This window comes from Zootoca vivipara, chromosome 1 (genome assembly GCF_965207765.1).
Source record: "Zootoca vivipara chromosome 1, rZooViv2.hap1.1, whole genome shotgun sequence".
Classification (NCBI taxonomy): Eukaryota; Metazoa; Chordata; class Lepidosauria; order Squamata; family Lacertidae; genus Zootoca; species Zootoca vivipara.
The window spans coordinates 65,700,123-65,716,609 of NC_142582.1; the positions used below are offsets into that span (position 1 = coordinate 65,700,123).

At 42.2% G+C, this 16,487-nt stretch overlaps 1 protein-coding gene across 2 annotated transcripts in view; it reads left to right on the plus strand.

Moving 5' to 3' along the window:
- The first annotated feature begins 5,252 nt into the window (after positions 1-5,252).
- The window catches only part of TUB (TUB bipartite transcription factor), a 118,251-nt gene continuing 107,016 nt past the window's right edge, over positions 5,253-16,487 (plus strand). For both annotated transcript variants that reach the window (XM_035119782.3, XM_035119805.3), the window contains exon 1: positions 5,253-5,484. In XM_035119782.3, coding sequence (XP_034975673.1) covers positions 5,429-5,484 — 56 coding nt within the window. In that variant the 5' untranslated portion in view covers positions 5,253-5,428. The remainder of the gene's footprint in view (positions 5,485-16,487) is intronic.

Below are 16,487 nucleotides of genomic sequence, written 5' to 3' on the forward strand. Positions count from 1 at the left end.
AACAACAATTGATATTGAAATGAGCAAACCAGTGATATTTTAGGGAGCAGGTGGGGCCCGTTACTTACATCACAGGAGCCTACACAACACAAAACACTGTTGCTGTATGTAGGTTTTGTTATCTTCTATCTTGGAAATATACTTCCAGGTGTTCTTTCCCTTTTATATTTTTTTTGGGGCCCCAAGAGAGTGGGGCCCTAAGCTATAGCTTGTTTAGCTTATATGTAAATCTGGCACTGGCAGTGTCCACTTCTGCCTGTCTTTGTGTTAGCTCATCTAGTCACCGTTGGCTGATGCTGTTGTTCAGGGAGAGAGCCCTGTCTGCATTCTTTCTGGCCTTTGCCCCTCCATGTGGGAAAAGCCCAGTCAGAGCAACCAGCAGTGTCCGCACTATTACAGTCCCTTTCATACTCACATCCAAGACTGCCCAGCCAAAGCTTGCTCTCCCTGGATGCAGAAAGAAGCTCGGTGGTGGCAGCAGGAATGGGCACCCGGGGAAATCCTCTTCTCCTCATTAATTTCCAGCAGCTGGAGTGCAGCAAGCATGACAATAAAACATTTGTTGTCTTCTGTTGGTGTGCAGCAAGGAACAAAAATAAAACTAATAATTCATAATAATATTATTACTAATAATTAACCCTGGAGCACTGAGAAGGCTGCACGCTTTCTTAGGGAACGGCACTGAACGGGACTTGCTTCCGAGGAAACAGGATCATGCTTGCAGGCACTGCTAGACTGTTGCAGACCCATATTGAAATATAGCTGCCATAAATGTCGCAGTGCAACCACCATTTGAATTCCACTTCTGGCCGATTGCGGAAGAGCAGCGCCTCAGCTGTGATGAAGGGCCCTAGAGTACGAACGGCCAATTATTCTGCTTCATGGATGGCTCACGGTGCTACACACTGAATGGAACAGCCATCCAGGACGTCTCAAAGGAATAACTTCACTTCGGTCACTTTTCGGAATATGTATGCGTGTGCCTGAGAAACTTGTGTTATCACTGCACTGAACATAATTAAACTGGCAAGGAGGAAGGCAGGAACTATTTCCCAGCATTTCCACACCACCTTAAAGGCTACGCTCACACAAAAGGCTGTGATCTTTGGAGCCAGCCGTCTGTGGAGAATATACCAGGACCATCTGTTTTACACATGATAGTGTTAAAAAAACATATCCCTATACTAAAATAAATAATGAAGCCATGTGTTGTATCGAGGCAGCAGAGTACAAAGTATAAAAGCCTTTCTAGAAGAATCCTCATTATGCGTTTCCCAGTTCTTTGAATTTACTGTGTCTCTCCTTTGGAGAAACATTTATGTGTAGTCCATTCAACCAAATTTGTGATTCTCTCTCTCTCTCTTTGCTTTTGATAGGTTAACTTAATGGGAATGCACACTGCCAGCACATGGAGATTGTAATATACAACCTGCCTTGGCAACAAAAGTGATTTACTAACAAATAAAGGGTGCCCGATAAAAACCAGATTTCCAAAAAGGTTTAATGACTAGTTGCTGAAACACAGCCTCATGCAGTATTCTTAGAATTAGTTGCCTTGTGAAAATTTCATAAATAAGGGGCAATGTAGCATTTGAAGTATCTCAAGGGGACATTGTGATATTCTGTAATAAGAGGCAATAAGAATTATTGGATTCTGGTAAAACTATCCTTTGCCCAGTATTTATCATCTTTACCAGGAGTGGTGTGTGTGTGTGTGTGTGTGTGTGTGTGTGTGTGTAGATAAGTCCCACAAAACACCTGAGGATCCTTCTTCCTACTTGATGATGGTGTTTATGTGCCATCACTTCCTCCTTGCTCTCCATTTAAATATTTCTGTTACATTAAAATCAACAAAGAATCTTATAGCACCTGAAACACATTTGATTATGGCAATTCTTTTAGTCTCTACAGATTTGCCTTAATAAATTGATTTTACTGCAGCAGGTTAACATGGCTTCTTCTCTGGAATTCGCTCTGATTGTTTCCCACCCACCTTCAAGAAATTCCGTGGCAGACACAGCTGAATTCACACAGGATTTATACCAGCCTTGAGAAGTAAGTTGAGCTATCAGGTGAGTTGCCAAAGGCGACCATGACTGGATGGAGGGATTGCTCTGGGTGGCTCACCCACTAACTCAACACCTGCAGTCTGGGATAACCAGAGACTGATATTTCTATTTGCTGTCTGTAGTCATGTATAGTCTTGCACGCCACCCCAATCTCTGAGTGGTGTGAGTTTCCAGGTGTGTACTCAGGGTTTGTGTTTCCTTCGGAAATGAGGCACATCGTATGGTCTTTATTATATATGGTTTATTTACATCTATCTATCTATCTAATCTATCTATCTATCTATCTATCATCTATAAATGTAAACTGGGTATGTTCCTTCGCTTCCTATGTTCTACAAAACCGCTTGACCGATTGCGTTCAAATTTTGACACAAAGTCAAATGTGACTGCACTAGTGTCCCCAGATCGTTTTCAAAGACAAGATGCCACACCTGTGCAACATAACCCCCCCAAAAAACCCCGTGTTCAAAACCTCCCCACTCAGACGAAAGTGCATGGTGGGAAATAGAACGGAGAAGCAGTGTCTCCATTGGCTGCAGACAGTCAGTGACATCACAAAATTCCACGGCAACCAACTGAAAACAGGCCTTTTGCAGCAACAAGGCCCAGCATTGCCCAGCCGACTGAATAGGCTGAGTAGAGGTTTGCAGACTAGGCTGAATAGAGGTGGGGGCTCCACTGGGTGGGGGATGGGGGGAGGAGGGAGCGGGAAAGGTCATGGATCGGGACAGGGTGGGGCCAATCATACGGATGAGCCGCGGGGGGTCGGGGGAGGAGTGTGAAGGGGGACTCTGAGGGCCCATTTAACAGACTAATCCACAGTGGAGCCAACAGAGGAGTCTGAAGGGGGACCCATTTAACAGACTAAGCCACCACAACGCGTGGCAGGGCCAGCTAGTATACATATAATGTGAGCCTGTGATGGAGTTCACAGCGTCAACCCTAAGAAGGCCTTAATTTTCTCATAGCCACAGTCTTGGATTCCTGCAGAAATCAAGCATGGCTCTCTCTATCTCTGCCTTTCCAGCCTACAGCTTTTTGCATCCAGCCTCTAGCTCACATCTCTTCAAAAACTAAACTTTGCCTCTGTCTTTCTAGCTTGCCTGCGAGTTGAGAGCGGAGGCCCTGCCTATTTGCATCTCCCACAGTGCAGGAAAGCTTTTTAAGGTTTAAGGTTTTACTATGCTTTTATATGTTATGGAAACCACCCAGAGTGGCTGGGGCAACCCAGCCAGATGGGTTGGGTACAAATTATTATTATTATTATTATTATTATTATTATTATTATTATTATTATTATTTTCTCCTTAGTGGCTCATCACCCAGGCTATCACCTCACCAGGAGGCTAGTCTGGCTCTTCCAAGAATTAGAAGGCTTGATTAAAATTTTAATACTTGATGGATCCAGGGATTAGAAGGGTCTCAGCATACAACCTAACACTCATAACACTGCCTTCTCCCAAGAACCAGACACCTTGTCCCCAGATGTACAAACAACCAGCAAAATACAGCTTCCCTGTAGAAAAATAACAGACAAGTTAGCAAAGGCATTAGAACACGCATAATCAAAAGCAGATAACAAAACACAATTGCAGGTTCAGTCTTTGTGGGGCCTTCAGTTTCTCTTTGGCCTCCCCTTTGGTTGTGGACCAGAGGCTCCAACTCACACTCTCGTTCCAAAACAACCTTTCTGGTGCAGTGGGGATCCCCTTCATCTTTCTTCCTCTTGCTGTCCTTGGGCCAGTTGACCTCATCCCCTGCCCCCAACTGCAAATCAAAGTCCTGCCACAAGTCCTTATCTGGGGGCACCTTCTTCAGGATCAGCGGCCTAGTTTCCCCCAAGTTGGCAGCCAGGAATTCCCCTCTCTGCTTACTCTCATCATCTCTCAAGTGCTTCACGGGTGCATCACAGCTGGGCTCCTGGGTCACCTTCAACCCTCTGTAGCATCTCATCCAGAAGGACCCTCAGCTCACATGGGAGTCACGCTTTCCTCTCCAAAGAGGCTCCTTGCCCACTCTGCTTGCGGTTGTTTTATTTAAACCACTGGCTTTGTCGCTGCTCCATTCTCTCAAGCCGCTCAAGGAGTGCTGCTATTCCTGAACTCAACAATATGATGGCATGTATGTGTAGCTTGGCCAAAACAGCCTCACATGCCAAATGGGGAGAGCCATTAGATCTGTAGACCAGAGGTTCCTCATCCCTGCCAAAGCTACTTTACAAGGTATCACTATATAAGGTAGAAACCTCTCTTTCCCCTTTCATCACAGATATTCATGTATCTAAAGTCTTGTTGCCAAGCTAAGGAACAAGAAGGGGGCTGTAGTCAATGTGATGAGGAGGCATTTGGCTTTGTGGAGGATCATGAACATGAATGGTCCCATATAAATAATAACAACAAGATCAGGTTTGTTTTACACGAAATAAATGCAGTGCTTTGACATGCTAAGCATGTGAAGTATTTCCACTATGCTGTCATTTGGAGCAATGAAAGCAATGTCTCTGGTTTTGGCTCTCATGTTACTGAGTTCAGTATTCTTTGGGGTGGCCAGTTAGTGGCTTAGATGATTTTTTTAAAAAAATTAAAGTGCTGTATATCAAGCACTAGAATTAAAAACAAACAGAACCGCGCTGGGGTTTGTGGCTCATTTGCATATACAGAAAACAGGATTAGAAGTGTGCTTTTTGTCAAAAACAAAACAAACAGAGCGCTCTTCACACAGCTAAACCACTGAACAAGTTGCCCTGGGGCTGGTCCTTCATTTCAGCTAACACGCAGAGGGCATCATTATTACACATCCATCTGAAGGTAGCATTTGAAAGATCTAGGGATTATGTTATTGGCCAGAGAAAAGTGATGGTGGGGGGGGGGGGAGGAAGATGGAGCTGTATCTGTGGAAACGAGCATAAATAACAAAGAAATTCTGCAGCAGGAGTCACATCTCTCCTATCCATGGCTGCACATTTGTACAAACACTTGAAAGCTACTCAGCATAATCCTATTGTCTGCCACCGTCATCTTGTATTGCCAGAGAAACAGCTGAAATCATGTTCCAGACATTGGCACAGAACATACGAATCGCAGCTCAGTCAGGAAGAATCCCCTGCTCTTGAAAAGACAGTGGTACATTCCTTCAATTGTGAACCTCTACTAAATTGGTTGCTGTGCATTTAATTCTAGTCCCACTGTTCGGTGCTTATAGGTGTTGTACAGCATCTTTCCAGTCGGACAGGATTTTCAGAGGCAGGTGCCCCTGTCTCTCCCCTTCCTTCTTTCTAAAAGGAACTCTTTTCAGCCATTCTTTTGATTAGACAACCGGAGAGACTGCAGGGAGTAGGAGCAAGCGCTCAGCTGCAAAGAATGGATGGTGTCAGTGGCAACAGGACGATGTCTTACAGTCGGTGGAGTTATGACAGGTACTGTGTTTTGCAGCCTTTGACATCACCCCTCCTTACTAGGTAGACAAAATTAGGCAAGGCGATTCCTCAACTTACTGTTGCCTGCTCATTAGAAAAGCTTCACAGCCTTTGCCCTATTAAAATCAGTATTTACTTTTGAGGTGTCAGACTGGCGCTTCCCTTCACAACCTTTTGGTGTTAGCTTGAACTGACAATGTTATCAACTTGCTGTTTGTTTCCCTCCTTATTCCAAATGACAGCCGGCTTCTCCCCCCCCCCCACAAGTCCCTTGTAATGTTGAAGGTGGGAAAGTTCAGGGAAATGTGCTCGTTTTCTCGTCTTTTGCAGAAATGGTGTCCCCAGAACTGAACATAAGGAAAGACCTGTGTGGTTAATTAGTGGCTTAGAAGTGGTGCCATAAAGTTCCATTAGAAATTAGCAGGAGATGTTCTGTAGGTAAATGTGGGGTGATGTGTCAGGTGAGGGGGAAATCGGGGCAGATTTTCTGCTGAGAACTCTGCAAAATGTTCACAAAGCATTTAGATGGAGGGGGGGAAGCTTGCTGTGATGCACCTGCTACATCTTGCAACAAGCAGCTATTTTTCTCCCTCTGTCCTCCTCCCCATTATTATATTCCCCCAATATAAAATTCACCATCATTAGAGAATTGGTGCAATGGCAGCTCTACAAGTAACCAAACGCAAGGTTTAAGTTCCTTTTCCCCTAACTGCACCTAGAACATTGGATTCTTATGTTTGTGTTTGTTGTGCTTGCCGTTCCTTAATAACAGTTGACTGATGAATCACAAAAAGGTAATTTCTGAAAAATCTTAAGTACCGCCCAGCAGGCCACAGAAATCCTCCTGTGTGTTGAAGCTGCAGTGTGTGCTTTGTAAAGTAAATGATAGTCACACAGCAACAGGAAGAAAACATTGAACTAACATTGTGTGCTGTTAGAAGAGGTGGAGGAGAGTGTATCAGAGCCAGGCCATCTCAGTCTATGTATTCCATCATGCCTTGTCCTTGGTGCCTTTTGATAGATGACAGGTGTGTGACAGCTGAAACACACTAAAGGTGACTGAAATAGTTTCTGCCTAGCAATAGAATTTAATTTCACTACTTCATGTCTTCTTAGGACAGGCCACTGGGGGAAAGAAAAAAAAGGATGGATCTTATATGTGGACAACACTTTTTTCACCTCCCATGTTTTGGTTCTATAGGATAGGGCCTCCTCTTCTTTGGTTTCCAGGCGCATTGTGTGTGTGTGTGTGTGTGTGTGTGTGTGTGTGTGTGTGTGTGTGTGTGTGACAGGGGTTAAGAAATGTTACGCAAGTTCATATATTGCTTCATATATCCTGAATGGCTAATACTGTTAAGTTGAGAAATGGCGCAGAGGTGTCTCTTGCTTATTAAATCTGCCCTCGCACTCTCTGTGCTACTTGACAATTGTAAAATTGGTGGATTCTCTCTAGTGTTCAAAGTAGCTTTCTGCCAGTGGCTGTAACTATGGAAGTCGTGACATGTTGCATCTTGGATTATCTCTTATAGCAAAATGCGTTAACAGAAGATGAATGGTTCCAGGTTCTGTGCTTGGTAAAGCATCACTCGAGCTGGCAATTCATTTTCTCCTGGGGGATACTTTAATTTGCTTATATGCAGGGTCACAAGTTTCCCCCCTCCTATTTATTTGTTTAGAAAGTCATCAAGCTGGAGAGAATGGTGTATACACCTCAGTATATACCAGGCATCCCCAAACTTCGGCCCTCCAGATGTTTTGGACTACAATTCCCATCATCCCTGACCACTGGTCCTCTTAGCTAGGGATCATGGGAGTTGTAGGCCAAAACATCTGGAGGGCCGCAGTTTGGGGATGCCTGGTATATACCATATGGGGTGATATAGGGTGGTATTCAACTGAACAGTTCTGCTAGCTCAAGGACTTTTAGCTATGCAATAGAACTTCACTACCTCCTACTTTCTCCTCATATCCTCTGCACACCCAGTAAACCTACTCCAGAGCATTGGGGGACCCCCAGATATATTTAGAGATTGCACAGGCAGAGAAGAGGGTAGAGAAATTCCAATGCATAGCCGTTTATCTGGAGACAGCCCAAAGTTTGTTTATGATCAACAGTATACTGTCTATGTTTGATTTGTGCACAAGCTTTCCCCCAAACACAACAGTTTCATGTAGATTGGAAATGGTCAACTGAATTAATCTCGTCTGGCCTCTGGTGGCTCTATCAAAAATGTTTTCAAGTGTTAAGAAATAGGGACTATGTACCTTATATATTCCATGATGCATGGATTTGTATCTAAAGACATGAAACCCTTACTGTTTACTAGGGACAAGTTGATGGTGGAGCTGATCACTCCTGGCTTCCCAACCTCTGTCTGGAACATAGAGTAGTACTCAAGTTGGCTGTCTATGATGTGAAGCATGACTGCACAAAACTTTCTCTATTTTTGATACTCTGTTCAAAAGTAGCACATTCCGTGAAGCCAAATGTAGCACATTCCATGAAGCCAAATAGATTACTGAATAATAATAATAATAATAATAATAATAATAATAATAATAATAATAATTTTCCCAGCCACTTTGGGTGGCTCCCAACAGAATATTAAAAATACAATAAAACATCAAACATCAAAAACTTCCCTAAACAGGGCTGCCTTCAATTGTCTTGTATTTCCTTGACATCTGATGGGAGGGCGTTCCACAGGGCAGGCGCCACTACTGAGAAGGCCCTCTGCCTGGTTCCCTGTAACTTCACTTCTTGCAGAGAGGGAACTGCCAGAAGGCCCTCGGAGCTGGACCTCAGTGTCCGGGCAGAACGGTGGGATAGATACGCTCCTTCAGGTATACTGGGCTGAGGCTGTTTAGGGCTTTAAAGATCAGCACCAACACTTTGAATTGTGCTCAGGGACATCCTGGGAGCCAATGTAGGTCTTTCAGGACCAGTGTTATATGGTCTCGGTGGCCATATAACATAATCAAGAGGTGAGGGTGGGGAAGGCTAAAAGTCTGTGTGCTAGCAGAACTGATTAGCTGGATACTGCCCACAATGCCAAGGCCAGAAATTCTACAAGTAGCTTTACCTCTCCCTGGCGGTAGTAAAACTAGAAAAATAAAATAAAAATTTGCCACCCTGTTGTAAAACCTTAGTCTGACACCTGTGAAGGCCGCCTCACTGTCTAATGCAGGCATCCCCAAACTGTGGCCCTCCAGATGTTTTGGCCTACAATTCCCATGATCCCTAGCTAACAGGACCAGTGGTCAGGGATAATGGGAATTGTAGTCCAAAACACCTGGAGGGCCGAAGTTTGGGGATGCCTGGTCTAATGGTAGGGATCCATTCAAACTGTCTCAACTTTCACATTGACAATAGACCTGGCTGAGGCACTAACTTGGACAGCAGCAGCTCCTGAGACTGCCTGCCTCTCTCCCAGTTTGCTAGTGACTTGACACATACCTCTTCACTATTTCTAAGCCTGCCAACTCAATTGCTGACTAATTTTACTTACTCTGTGCTGGCTTATTCTCCAAGACTCTTTCTAGAACTGCTGGAAACACACAGTCTTACTTTTCTGCAAATATGCTGCAGGCTGCCACAGAGATAGTTGAAAACTGTGTGGGCTAAGGTGCCTTGGAGGGGATTCAAAATCTTCTCCTCATGACACCCCAAATCTGAAACAGTTCCTGACTGTTAATAGTTTTGTTTATGATGCTGGTATAATGATGCTGGAGATAAAACAACTTATTTGTTGTTTGGACGTTGCTTTTCCTATCAATTTTCTCAATTTTTTAAAATTTGCATCTTATCACATGTGGTAGCCTGAATTGTTTGGTTTTCTATCAGTAGGTCTAAAGCAGGCATCCCCAAACTTCGGCCCTCCAGATGTTTTGGCCTACAACTCCCATGATCCCTAGCTAACAGGACCAGTGGTCAGGGATGATGGGGATTGTAGTCCAAAACATCTGGAGGGTCGAAGTTTGGGGATGCCTGGTCTAAAGTAAGGCAGATCAAAATCAGCTGAAAATGGTTGGAAAGAGAATGGCACAAGCTGTAATAGGGCCAGCGTTTGTGCTCTTCAGAGGTTTGGAATCAGCTTTGCTGATCTGAACTAGAATTGTGATATGATCATAGACTTTGTTAAATCTGTGATTTTTCCAACTTGAATATACCTGCAATGTAAAGGACAACTAATTGCTAAATCAATACAACTGCTCAGACTAAATCAGAATGCTGTGAACATTTTTTTCCTTTAAAAAAGGTCACATTTTCCCCTCTACCAGCCAGATGAAATGTAACATTACCAGTGTCAAATGGATGCAGTTGCAGTCCTATCACTTTTCTACTGAATATTGTTTTCATTTGCAATAACCAGGGATACCATTTTCATTCATATCTTATATCAGTTTCCATCAGATGCTTCCTGTATTCAAAATGTAGTATTTTGAATTTTTTTAACCAATAAAATTAGATGATTTTGTAACGTATTCAAATATGCTGGAACTTTTTTTTTTTAACTATCTTTAGTCACTGTAGATTTCTATTTAACAAACATTTTGTTGGCTGCAGTTTTTAAATTACTTTTTTTTAAAAAAGAGCCATGCCACTGAAATCTCTGGTCTACTTTGTGATTGTGTGCGAGAAGTGAACCAGGCAAGGCTTGAAGAACTGGTGCAAAAGTGAAAGCAGCTTTGAAATGTACGTTCTCAAAGGCAGAGATATGTTGTTAGCGCCATTCAGTCATGGCCTTTAGAATTCAAGTCATAGCTTTTCATTCACCAGCAGGAGTGTTGAAAAGGTGAACCTCGGTTATTGCCAGCTCATGACAACAGCATTTTGTTGCCAAGGGGACGGAGAGCAAAGGAACCATTCATTATCAGCTTGATTCAGAATACAAGTTAATAAACTATGGACCAGTGCCCAGGATTGCTAATACCAGTAACAGTAATACTGTTGACTCTTTACTGATGCAAACTGATTTCACACATGCCACTTAAAGCACATTTGAGTTGCTCTCCTGCTGTTGGAGTGCTTGTAACTCAGTGGCAGAACACATGCTTTGCGTAAAAAAAGATCCCAGGTAAGGCTAAGAAACTGCAGAGAGTCTCTGCCAGTCAGTGCAAACAATACTGAACTGGATGGATGGACAGGCTTGGCAAAAGGCCAACTGCCTATGTGTGAAATGTAGGATAACCAGCCTTGTATAACCAACAGGCTTACGTCTAATTAATGCATGAAGGGGTTAATTCCACAGAGTAAGCTGTCCTGCCAGGCTTATCTATATCCACTTCCCTTCACCTTGAGAGGAACCAGGTAATCAAACCTTTGTTCTCCTCCAGATTATGTGAGAAGCTCAGCATCTGAAGACTTGCAGGTATAGGGTGGTATATAAATTCAATAAATAATGAAATAATAATAATTATAGAAGAGGTTTGAACTGCATAGCTCTCACAAGCCCACCCTTGAGTTCCTATACCAATGAATTAGGAACTTGACCACTTGGTAGCTAAGCCCAGGTTTTTCTGCCTGTGAAACTTTTCTGAAGCGCATGAACCTGACCTTTGAAGAGTTTGTAAGTGAACCATTTTTCAACTTACCAAATGTGTGGTATTTTCCTACAGCGAGGGAAGAGGGAAGCTTTGGAAAGAAACCCTTTGAACATCCTTTAAAGGGCACATTTGAATGTTTTACAGCCTGTATTTCCATTCTTTACTTCCACATAGCATGTTTTGTGATTTTAAATCTCTGCTGGGGATCTCTCACTTGCCCCAAACTTGGATCTTGGAATCAAGGAATTCTACTTTATATATTTGATTTCCTGAACCAACATGAAAGATAGAAAGAGACTTTCTCTTTAGAAAATAAAACAAATAGGTGGAACACAGTACAGTAGTGGGTGGTGGCTGGTGGGTCAGAAGACAGGAAGGCCAACTGCAGATGGAGCCAGATCAAATGACAGACAGTGTCAATTAATTCTAGTTTTGTCCTCCTCCTCCTCCTCCCTGAGTTCTTCAGGGGCAATGCTAAGACTAAGGAGGAGGAGGAAACTGACTGTCAGGACAACCCTCTGGACTGGTTGTAAGTAAGAAGGCATAGAGGTGGGAGGTAACTGAGTTTGGTGAATTAGTGCCCCATTTGGTCCAGTAGACCAGCCTTCATTGCTAGAGCAAGCCAACTTTGTCCAGGAAGCAGAGAGATAGAATGAAGTGGTGGAGACAACCATCACACCTGTATCTCTTGCACTGGCCAAGGTAGAGGTCAAGGTTTCACTTAATTTTTGAAGGGCTGGATTGGGTCCCACCATGGAAGCTAAAATGTAAAAAACACCTGCCTGCTGGATCAGGCCAGTAGCCCATCTAGTCCAGCATCCTGTCCTTAAAAAGGTAAAGGTAAAGGGACCCCTGACCGTTAAGTCCAGTCATGGACGACTCTGGGGTTGCGGCGCTCATCTCACTTTATTGGCCGAGGGAGCCGGTGTACAGCTTCCGGGTCATGTGGCCAGTGTGACCAAGCCGCTTCTGGCGAACCAGAGCAGCGCACGGAAATGCCATTTACCTTCCAGCTGGAGCTGTGCCTATTTATCTACTTGCACTTTGACATGCTTTCGAACTGCTAGGTATTCCTTGAATAATAATGACAACAATATATTTTTTAATCTAGCCATTTCCCCCTTGTTGAATTTCCCTTTGCAACATCTTATGGCAAGTCCTTACCTCTGCCCTTACTAGTCAGTAAGACTTGTGCAGATTTGTCCCATGCCTAGAAAGCATGGGTCTGAGTGCTTTCGCCTTTGCCCACCGCTTTCGCCCAGAAAACCCACTCTCTAGCACTATATTGGAACAAACAGCAATTCACTGAATTGCCATTTGTTCCGATTCAGCACTAACCTGCAGGTTTTTCCAGGAGAAAGCAGTGTGGCCTTGCAGAGGCCAGAGTCGGAGCACTATGACCAGCTGCTGTAGCTGTGGAAGTTGCCCAGTATCTAATCAAAATCCTGTGGGAAAAGTACAGAAAGTCAGGCTCTGTTTGCTCACCCGAGAGTTTTGCTACTGAATTAAAAAAGGACACGGGAACTGTTGGTACCTTCGTGCTATTACTGTGTTAGTCCTTCTGCACCTCTCTCCAGGTTCCTCTGCGATACTTTATCCTTCCCCAATTTCCTTCCTTCATTTCCTCACTCATTCATCTGCCGTTATTTTTCACAGAAGAGCCACTTGATCAGCAGCATAATGCATAACAAAATGCAAGAGTAATCACCCACAGCATTTCAGGTACAGCAATATCTACACTAGAGGATGGGTTTTTGAATATATGATGCATCCTTCTGCAAATTAGCTCGTTTTGTTCAGGTTTTTCCTATCACAGGGAGTTGGCACTGAGCAGCGGATTGTGCTGTCCTCTGAATTAAATGTGTGCTGTTCCCAAAGTATATTAACTGGAAGCAGGCCAAGGAAATACAAAATGTACATGACTGCATAGCCATTTCCTGAAACAATATTCCCTTCTGGCAAGGTACAGATGCTGTCATAGCGAGGCACAGAAAGAACCTGCTTTTGATTTCCATTGCTCTTCATTTCCTCTTTAAAATAGTATACATTTTTAAACTTAACACACTAAGTAAGAATGGCTAAGAAACATTTTTTTAACCAGAAATGCTTCAGTGAAGTGCTGATGTGTTTAAATAATTGCAAACTGTTTCTTCTCAACTTTGATTAATGTGAAAATTGTAACATCAAAAATAGTTGCAGCTCACCAAACACAAGAGTCAATGAAAACAGTAATGAAGGTTAGTATAATTTCTACAATCTTCTGAAGTATGGAATGTGGACGCATGCAAGAGGAGGGTCTTTTCAGTGGCTACCCCAGGGCTCTGAAATATGTTTCCCGAAGGCAGGGGTTGTCAACCTTTTTGGACCAGTGTGCATGTTATGATTTTCTGAGAAAGTGGTATGGGAACCAGTCACAAAATGGCTGTCATGGCATAAAACAACCTGTTCAACAAGTTTATTGTTCTAGCCAAAGGCCATTACAAGCTTGTACTAGGCAATAGTATTAATAAAATAACACAGAGCATACATTCATTGTATAAAAATCCATAATATATATAAAAAACTTTGCCAAGCTCCTGAGCATTAAAACAGTTTCCATTGTGCATCTCTGACAACTCTGATTCTAATATCATTTTGCCTTTTTAAAATCCAATTTGCCAGCACCCATGATGTAAGAGAGAAGTTGACAAAATCAATAACATACATTAAAAAACCCAAACCAACATATAATTCAATAACACATTAAAGTAACAAAATAAAGAGGATGGATCTTCTTTTTAAGCAGCTTTTCATTTCCAAGTCTGATTTTTTACTCTACTCTCCCTGCTGTTATTTATTGCACTTCTAATTTATTGTGTCCATTTTCCTTAAACATCATTAATGACGATGTTTCTTATTTGCTTTTAACAATCTTCTCTACTCATTTTACTGAGGAATAGATAATGAACCCTTGAGTATGGAAGCCTGCAATCCTATAACACTCACAGCATACCTGTGAGTATATCCCATAGAACTCAGATACTTGAAATGGAATAAAATAAATACTGTAACTTGTGACAACCAGATGGGATGATGTGGCACAATGGGAGGAGGCAAGTAAGTGTGAAAGCAGCCAGCATCTCCAGTACTGGGACATGGACTTGGGCTGGGCATGGCTCAGTGGGGAATGTGCCTTTGCAGCATCTACCACTTTAGGTTGCTGCCTCCCTCTGCCTATTGTCGTTGAGCATAGGAAGTGTATTTTTCTGGACAGCTGTGCTGCTTCCATGATATCTTCTGCCAGGCTGAGATGGACACCAATAACAGAGAGCAATGCTTGCTGCTCTTATGTATAGTTTATGTATTCCTTTTGACTGAGATTGCTAACCTTGGCGAGTGGGAGCATCGAGACTTTCTAATGAGCTATGTTCATGACAATAGATGAGAATCTATCTTGTAAAACAACAATATAACCCTGAACCTTAATCTCCATTGTTGGAATTGAATGGCTTGAACAGAAATGGTTTTATAACTCTCCACCTGATCAGGAAATCTTACATGGATTCAGGAGTCACATTTTCTGCTTAGTTATCTATGAAAGCATAATGCACTGATATGTAAGAGCTGTTAGAGTGCTTCTTCCCCAACAGCATGCTACGAAGCTGTGGTATATGAATTGCAACAATCTGCGCATGTTGCAACCCAGAGACACTTAAGCATTTCGTATGCCCGATCCTTAGCATTACGAGGCAGCGTGGTGGGGTGTGTGGATAAGCAACCCTCCTTAAAAGCCACCACAGGAAGGCAGAAGATCTGGACTGTGGATTATGCCCAGTGAACCAAACTATTTTCAGGATTCAAATTTTTAAGATGATGATAAGAATATTTGATTTACCTTGACCACAATTTTATTCAAAACTAAAAATAATGAATGGGAATTGAATTTGCAAACAAAAACAGCTTGGTTCCTGGAATCTGGATCTATATCTATTATTGACTACCAGTGTTAGCAAATGCCAAATTCTAAAAATGGGTGCTTCTAGCACACCGTATTTTCTCCAAACAAGCGCATATATTTTTTTTGGAATTATAATGTAAAATGATTGTTTGAATCAACAAACAGTATTAGAACTGGGAATGCGTTTTCACCTCTCTCAGGTTTCCTTCAATTGTCTTATAATATATTTTATGAATTAATTTATTAGCTTGTTATGCATGCTCGGAGCTTCATTCGTGCTTCATGGTCCCAGTGCTGCATCACTGGAACATAGTCTGAAATAAGTGAAGATACTATTTAAAATGGTGATTTGATATGTTGCTGAGCTGATGAACATGATCCCATATTTAAGTACCTCATTGGAAACATATTAAAAGGCAAAGTCTAACTGGCATAATTAGTTCATACAATTTCCATAATGTACATGGTATTTGCTTGAACATAATGTTTGCCATAAAAGCTAATGGATATACATTTTGTCTGGATATACATATTGTCTCCTTCTGCCCACAAATATGATAAACCTTGCCTGAGTTTTACAAAAATTATTGGAGCCTAGAAACAGAGATTTGAAATGCTTTTGTGCTATTACCCTTAAAGCAGCTTTATGATTTACAGTGGTACCTCGGGTTAAGTACTTAATTGGTTCTGCAAGTCCATACTTAACCTGAAGCATACTTAACCTGAAGCGAACTTTCCCATTGGAAGTAATGGAAAGTGGATTAATCCGTTACAGACAATGAAAAACACCCCCTAAAACAGCAATTTAACATGAATTTTACTGTCTAATGAGACCATTGATCCATAAAATAAAGGCAATAATCAATGTACTGTACTATAAAATAAATAAGACAGTATTGTAGAGGGAAAAAATTAACATTTACAGTGGTACCTCGGGTTAAGTACTTAATTGGTTCCGGGATGCTATTCGCACCCTGAAATGTACTTAACCCGAGTGGCAATAGCGCACATATGCGAAGCGCCGACAGAGTGCTTCTGTGCATGTGTGAAGCGCTCAGAACGCTTCTGCACGTGTGGCAGAACCTGGAACTAAACACTTCCAGGTCCGCGGAGTACTTAACCTGAAAGTACTCAACCTGAAGTATACTAAACCCAAGGTATGACTGTATATCTACCTGCACTTATGAAAGACAGATGATAATGTTTATGAAAAAAAATAAAAAAATTCCTTCCAGTAGCACCTTAGAGACCAACTAAGTTTGTCATTGGTATGAGCTTTCGTATGCACACTTCTTCAGATGTTTATGAAGATACTGATTATGTTTTCATGACTTTTTACAACAAGCACATCAGTCTGAGTTCTCCAAAGATCAGAGGCTTTCCATAGCATACTTATCACTGTCCCCCAATATACAACCCCCCAATAATTAGAAAATCCTGTACTTGAAAAAGGTAGAAAGAAAATCTTCCCAATCCAGAAAGAGAAAGACTGGTGAATGAATAGCTGAATAAAAGGTTG